Below are 7,975 nucleotides of genomic sequence, written 5' to 3'. Positions count from 1 at the left end.
GGGGGTGGGGGGGGGGGTGTCTGTGTAAGGTAGAGGTACTAAATAGCTGCCCCACTGAGCAGAAAGTTAGTGCTTCTGTCTCACAGATGCCACCCCCATGTCTTGGAAGTGTACAGGAAAGCGAGACATTCATCTCTAAACCTTTTTATAGCTCCATTAAAGAGACCATGTTTCAAGTACTTACCATGCACTTTAATCCCTAGTTCTTTACATAAAAGTTTTTACATTTTTTTTTTTATAGCATTCTAATGTATGTTATGGTAATTTTTCAGGAGACACGAAGAATTAAGCAGTTTCATTATGTGAACTGGCCAGATCATGATGTTCCGACTTCTTTTGATTCTATCTTGGATATGATTAGTCTAATGAGAGATTATCAGGCTCATGAAGATGTACCCATATGTATACATTGCAGGTATGAGAGAGTAACAGATCTGCAAAGGGTTGTGATAAGGGGAAACAAATGTCAAGTTTTAGCTAATAAATTTAAAACAAATTACTTACCGTATTGCCTTGTTATAAAATAGCTAAGACAAGGAAATGCTAACTTGTTTTCTTTCTTCTGGATCTCCAATTTTGGTGACGTGTGGAATTATTAAAAAACAAAACAAAAAAAAAAACACCCAAAACCTATCATGGGAGGAATATGGGAGCTACCATTCCCATTCCTTGGCAAAGTGCTCGTTGCCTGAATATTATGCAGTTCGCCAGCTTCCATTGTCTCTAAAGCTGGCCATACACCTATAAATTATCTGCAGATTCTCTAAGGTCAGATGGAAAAAGTGCAACAGATTCGTCTATCTACGCTAAACTGTGTGGCCCTGCTGGCTGTCAAAATACCTGAACAATCTTATTGGATGTAGGCATTGTTCAGGTATTTTGAGAGCCAGTGGGGCCGACTAGCAAGATACTGAAGCTTGGCCCAGTGGGAGATTCCTCCATCCCCACAGTTAAGCGTAGATGGAGGAATCTGTTGCAATTTTTCCATCTGATCCATAGAAAATCTGCAGATAATCCATAGGTGTATGGGCAGCTTAAGGGTCCATTTGCATTATGTGTTGTGGTAACCATGTGGTATGACGAGCTGCATTTGCCATTCATTTGGAATGGGCTGGCAGTGCACCTTACGGAATCGGACATGTACCATTTTTCAATGTAGAGCAAGCAAAGCATGGCGTGTGTTGTAGTGTGTTGTAGTGTGCTGCAGTGCAGGGGGTATCACTACTATGATTCAAAATAATGGCAAAATACTGTATGTTACGTTATATGAGGGTAAATCTGAAAATGTTGAGATTCAAAACATAGACACATTACAAAGTGACGAGTCATGGAGCTGCAATGAGGGCACTACCGCTCTATGATTTTAAAAACATACGGGAAAGCCCGCTACAGCAATCACTCCAGAAAACGTGGCCCCTGTCCAGAAAATGATGGACAACCGCTCTCGTTGCAGCTCCATGACTCGTCACTTCGTAATGTGTCTTGCGGCTGCTGGAATAGTCCAGGCGGAATGAAACTGCTGTGCATAAGTTTCTAAGATGTTGAATTTCAACACATGCGCAGTAAATAATTCGTAAACTACTTATGTTTTGAACATCTCAATGTCAGAGTTACCCTCGTATAACACCCTTTACCACACATTACTGCACATCCAAGATCTGAAATGGCCTTAATGTTAGCTGTCATGATGACCCTGTGTATTCAAGTAACAAGTATTTTTAGAAGTAGAGGTCAACAATGGTAGTCTCTATATGACAGGTTTCTTTTAAAGATGGCATGAGTTAGGATTTGTCATTTGATCAACTAAACACAAATTGCTAAAACTCATCCGATGCTGACATTTCTGTACTTTACCTTTTTCTTAATTACATGGACTTTTGTTTTTGACACATTGTTTACAATGGGCCTGGAAGTTTGTAATGCTACCTAAAGTCTATTTTACATGCGGACCTCCTCCCCCTCCCTGGCAGCTGGTTTATCAAAGCTGATAATAAAAAAGCCAGAACACTTCGATGTAACTGGCATTGGGCCCCTCCAGTGATGGGCCACCTGCTGCTTCCTGGCAACTTCTTCCTAGTGGCAAGGTGGGTAGCGGTGGTCTGTGTGAGGTAGAGGCACTAAATTACTGCCTTACTGAATAGCCAGTTAGTGCCTCACACAGATGACGCAACCATATCTAGGAAATGTCCAGGAAGACGTGAGGCATTCGCCGCCAATCCTGGTTACAGCTATGTATTTTAGCACTTTTATTATCAGGTTTACATAAGCTGCAGCAAAAGAGAGGGAGGTATGCCCTAAGGTAAACGGGATCCTGTAACAGAAAATATGGAGGGTAATCAGATATCAATTACTTGGCACAGAGTTAGGTGGTGAGAACTAATCCTTTGCTCCCAACAATTTTGAGTTCTTATACAAGTGACTGGGGTGACCACTTCTACAGATCAGTAAACTTTGCAACCTTGCCTACTGTCACTGGAATACAGTAGCCAAAAATAAAAGTTCATGTATTCTATTTGGGTGTTGTGGGTTGGTGTTGCTTTGTGCAACATCATAGCCATTTACACTTGATCAATTATAAGGTTTTTAGGTGAACGTTAACCAGTGCACATAGAACACACACACACACCTAGTTAAGTATACTTTTATTTTTCTATTCTTATACAGTGCGGGCTGTGGAAGGACAGGGGCTATCTGTGCAATAGATTATACATGGAATTTGCTTAAAGCTCGGGTAAGCAACATAGTTTACATTGCATAATTGGCAGCTTTTATTCTATTAAACAACATATTTACTGAGTTTCATTTCTTTTAGAGAATACCTGAAGAGTTCAATGTGTTTAGCCTAATTCAAGAAATGAGGACACAGCGACATTCAGCAGTCCAAACCAAGGTATACAATGAAGTGATGCATATTTCCATCATCAGCCTTTTTGTTCAATGGTGAAAGTGATGCATGATGTCTGTCCCTCTCCCTCTGTGGGTATTGCCGTTCCCACCTCCACTCTTACCAGACTTGCTGAGTAATGCAGCAGCTGCTTCTGGGGGTGATGTCAAAAACTGAGGTTCTGTGTTTTTAAAAACAGAAGCTAATTCTGAGATTCAATGCAACATTATAACATGATTGTTACTTTTGTATTTCTCGTTTCATTCATATGCAGATCAAAGGAATGACCTTTGATCTGCATATGAGATCATTTGATGCAAACTCACAGGAAAAATGAATACAGTTTCTTCTTACTTAGCCTTTTTTATAACCCCTAGTTAACCCTTATTTTTGTTTCTGTTTTAACCATTTAATATTTAAACATCCCCGTTTAAAAAAAAAAAAATGCTTTGTGCCAGCATCTTAATTTTAGTGTCATAAACGGGACAAATTATAGCATAATATTTATACTTTACAGTAACACATTATTTTAAAACTAATCAAAGTAGGGATTTTTTTTTTTTTTTAGGTTTCTTTTTGCATAGAAAAGAAAATATTTTTTGCAAAACAATATCATGAAAAGAAAGCCTTGTTCTGTAAAAAAAACCCCATAGTTTAGCTGAAGTAATGACAAAGTTATCACCAAATAAACAGGCACATAGCCGAAATGTAAAAAATAGCTCTAGACCAAAAGGTATATACAGGTGCAAGAGCTGAAGTAGTTTTCAATGGCAGCAACACACTCCTGCCTTGGGTGCCACTTAAATATATTAACGCACCTATGGGAATGTCTACTCTTAACCAGTTGACATGCGCGGTGTTAAACCCCCTTCCCATCCAGGCCATTTTTCAGTATTCAGCACTGCGGTACTTTGACATTTATTCCGTCAAGCAGCGCTGTACTGAAATGAATTTTATACCCTTTTTTGGGGACAGATAGAGCTTTGTTTTGGTGGTATTTATTCACCACTGGGGTTTTAATTTTTTTACTATAAAGGAAAAATCACCGAAATTAAAAAAAAAAACAGTTTCCCCTATATTAAATGATAAAACATTTATTATTACCCAATTTTTTGGTAAAATATAAAAGACGGGGTCACGTTGGATAAAAAAGACACCAAACATGTCAAGCCTTAAAATTGCGTGCGCGCGCGCGAAACCTCAAACGATAATACCCAAAATTGGCCATAGGCGACACTTTAAAAGCTGTTACCGCTCATCAGTTTAGTGTTAGCAGTGATTGATGGCCCTAAAATGATTGCTCTCACTGCGACGTTCGCGGCGATATGTAACATGTCTAGCGCAATTGTCGTTTTTTGCTCGCTGGGGCACCGGGCACGTATTTACGTTTATCTGTGTTTGCATTGGTCGGGTCTTTTCTGCCCGTGCGTGCCCGCTAGAGCAGAAAAAAATGCAACCCGCCAATGCTGCAGAGCCTTCCGTCCGTTTTTTACAACGGGCGGACGGCAAGTGGTTAAAGAAGAACTGCAAGGGTTAACTGCTCGTTTGTGTATAGGTGCTAAAAAAAAAAGCTATACTCATCGGATCAGTCAAGCTGGCTTTCTCTTAGATCAGATCCTAGAGCCTCTCTCCCCCTTCTCTGCAGCGGTCTAGGAATCCTTGTGTCCTACCGAGAGAGTACTCGTGCAAATACTCGGATACAAAAAACGAGTACCTGTGCCGCGTCCGCCATCTTCAAGGACCCGAAACCGCAGCACTGCATGGGGGCTGGGCACAAAAATGCTGTTTAACTGCATATAATATTTTACAAAGAAGACCTAAGACATTAAAATAAAGATATAGCTATGTAGATATTGCTAACTAAGGCGTGTATCCCCCTAGTGGGGAAAATAGATGAGCACATGTCCAGACTCCAGAACAGTGTATTATTGTATAGTGTGGCACAGCTGTATCCAATTCTGCATACCTGGCTTTATATTATAAAGTTCTTATAATATAAAGCCAGGTATGCAGAATTGGATATAGCTGTGCCACACTATACAGTGTTCTGGTCTGGAGTCTGGACATCTGTGGAGTCTGTGATCATCTATTTTCCCCACTATGGGTATACAAGCCTTAGCAATGGCATGATAAATATTAATTTCATGTTCATTTCATGTTCTTCATAATATTAAGAAACTGACCTAAAATCATGATTTTGTATTGCTTTAGAAAAAATGTGACCTGTCCCTTTAAGAAAAAGTATCGGTTATTGGTATCGGCGAGTACTTGAAAGAAAGTGTTGGTACTCAGTCTTAAAGTGGTATCGAAGCATCCCTAAAATGTACCTTCTGTTGACTGACTCTCTGCCTCTTCTGAAAGTCCAAGCATCATCTACTCTTTTTTGGTTAAAAAATTTACGCGCGTTCTGGCTATAGTAATCCGCCCAGAAAATCGTGCTTGGACTTTTTTGCGGGACGCCTGTTTTCATACCACGCGGTTGTCTCCATAGTGTGCACAACACACATGGGAAATAATTATTTTTTATGTTTAGCGCGTGCTAATGTGTGAGCGGAGCCTTAGATGTTTTTTTGTGGAGATTCCAGGCTACTGTGAGCAGTTTGTCCCACTCTACTTTTACTCACAGTCTTGAGCTTCCTCTCATTAACATGCAATGCTTCTAAGTCACACACCCTTTGTTAGGACAGACAGTGTTCACATCTAGTTTACAACTAATCATGAAATCTGCCAGCACAGTACAGACAGGGTTAATTAGAGTAACCATCACTTCACACCAGCCCCCTCCATTACATCACAATTGGGGTTAGCTAGGGAGGATTTTAATCAAGTAAAAAGCACTAAAAAATGCAGCTTTGCATGTGTTTGCTGCAAAAGTAGAAATACACTTTAAGGCTAGTTTTGAACTTTCCTCGTCCTAGGAATGGTAAAGTATTTTCACAGCAAACTTGTTGAATGTGAAGGAAAATATAGTAGAGAACGGACATGATTCTACCAACTGCTGGCTGCAAGCATGTGACCTATAGAATTGATATTCAATAGTTTTATATTCTCCAGACTAAAGAGAAATAAAAAAAATGTTTAAATTTTTAGTCCTGAACATAACTATGCATACATTTTTTAACTATTATGTGATCTATTTTTTTTCCTTATATCTATGTACTTTTTCTCTTTCCAGGAGCAGTATGAACTTGTGCATCGTGCTATAGCCCAGCTATTTGAAAAGCAGCTCCAAATGTATGAGACTGAGTCTAGGAAGATAGTGGATGGATTGGTATGTACAGCTCTCTGTGATTCAATGCACTGATAGATAACATGTCATGTAAACTGTTTATTCTGGAACAAGAAGTCACACTGTTGCAATGCTACATACATATGTCATTATGTATCCAGCTTGAACACTACTTCTTTCACACCCTTTCATAGATGAAAGTCAGCAGGGCCTGTCCTCTTTTCTTGCATCTGTTGCCAGGTGCACATATACTTTCAGCCATGGCCCATGGATGGTTCCATGATGCTCTTATTCAAACCAGCTCCAGATACAGCTTAATGCTCTAGCGACTAACGCAGTAACTTTTTATTAAATGACAAGTTGCCCCATTTAACACAAAGATGTTCCCTGTCATCTGCTTATAAATGATTGATGAGGATTAAAGGAGAACTATGATGTTAAGGCTTTCCCCCATAGTTCTCAGGGTAACGGAAGGACACAAACTAGCGTCCTCCCGTCACCCTAGGCTCAGTATACCGCAAGCTGCAGCTCGCAGTATACTAAGACGCCGCAGCTGAAGCGGATCCCGACAATTATGTCTGGATCCGCCCAGCTGCGTGACTGACAGCTAGCTCAGCCTACCTAGAGGCAGAGCCAGCTGTACCTGCCCCCTCCCCGTCCGTTCCGCCAGTCAGCGCTGGCGGATCGGAGCGGGGGGGAATCCAGCCCCTCCCCCTGTCACGGCAGAGAGCCTCCTGATCTACTGAGCCGCCTGTGACAGTCTCATTGTCACAGGTCGGCTAGAACTATGAGGTGAATGAAAGCACTCACCTCATAGTTCTCCTTTAAATGAGAAGATATGGCAAATAAAATGACGTCACCTTAATAAAGCTTTTCTTTTTACTTCATACATCTTCCTGGTAAAAGTGATCAAATCTGGTAGGATGGCAAGTAAATGTGAGAGTTCCTTAAGCAGCTTTATATAAAGTTCTAACCATCAGTATTTCCCTAGGAAAACAACAAAATAGTTTAGTTTTTTTTTATAGACCAGTCCCTTAACGTCACCTGTTTACATAACGTCATTGTGGTGTGTGCTGAATCTGTAAATGGTGCTGTTACTACCGAACATCTGCTGTTGGCAGGATGAAAATACAGAGAGCCAAACTGCTTGCACAGAGAGTGAGAAAATGGATTCTCCCCCACCAAAGCCACCGCGGATACGGAGGTAAGAAGTACACTAACGTTTACCCCCACTGGCTTAAATCTGTCATAAGTAATGCAATGGACCTGTACCAGAGGCAATGCCGAATTCCATTTTCATTTGTGATTGCAGTTTTGTATACCATACTTTTTATAGGACTTGCAAGTAGCTTTTTAAACACTGGATTCTAATAAAGATGCATAGTAGTCTGTGTAAATGAACAGGCTTACTGATCATTATAGAAATGTCTTATCGCAGAAATGCCCAGTATAGAAATTGGGAAAGATGGCTGTACACTGTTATCTAATGATTTGACTTCTAGGAACTATACATTTGAAAGTGCAGCTTTTGCAGTTTTATTGTGTTTAGTTCCTGAAAACATGCCAATTGCTTTTTATATTTAAACAAGGAAAAGCATCTTGTGCTGTCTTCACACAATTACACACACAGTTTGCTTTGTATTGCTGCTTTGGGGTGAATAAATGTCACGATTACGGTTTGTTTAGTTGTTGCATAGTGGTTTCCTTTTACTGTTGGTACGGCATGGGGGAATGCGCCAGAGGGTGTATTTTACTGCATTCTAGTGGGGCTTTTGTAGGTAGGAGTTTTATCTTGCAGCAGAGTTTGCATAAGGAATATATACTATATGTAGTTTGAATGTTCTCTGTTTGTCTCAGAAGCA

At 40.3% G+C, this 7,975-nt stretch overlaps 1 protein-coding gene across 4 annotated transcripts in view; it reads left to right on the top strand.

Moving 5' to 3' along the window:
- Positions 1–7,975, top strand: part of PTPN12 (protein tyrosine phosphatase, non-receptor type 12) — a 44,368-nt gene that overhangs the window by 23,184 nt on the left and 13,209 nt on the right. For all 4 annotated transcript variants that reach the window (XM_018560442.1, XM_018560441.1, XM_018560439.1 and 1 more), the window contains 5 exons: positions 273–415; positions 2,665–2,731; positions 2,813–2,890; positions 6,060–6,155; positions 7,235–7,317. In XM_018560442.1, the coding sequence (XP_018415944.1) occupies positions 273–415; positions 2,665–2,731; positions 2,813–2,890; positions 6,060–6,155; positions 7,235–7,317 (467 nt within the window). The remainder of the gene's footprint in view (positions 1–272; positions 416–2,664; positions 2,732–2,812; positions 2,891–6,059; positions 6,156–7,234; positions 7,318–7,975) is intronic.

The sequence above is a fragment of the Nanorana parkeri genome, unplaced genomic scaffold (assembly GCF_000935625.1).
Source record: "Nanorana parkeri isolate BGI_ZX_2015 unplaced genomic scaffold, ASM93562v1 scaffold454, whole genome shotgun sequence".
Lineage (NCBI taxonomy): Eukaryota > Metazoa > Chordata > Amphibia > Anura > Dicroglossidae > Nanorana > Nanorana parkeri.
This window is presented reverse-complemented; position numbering and strand designations above follow the sequence as displayed.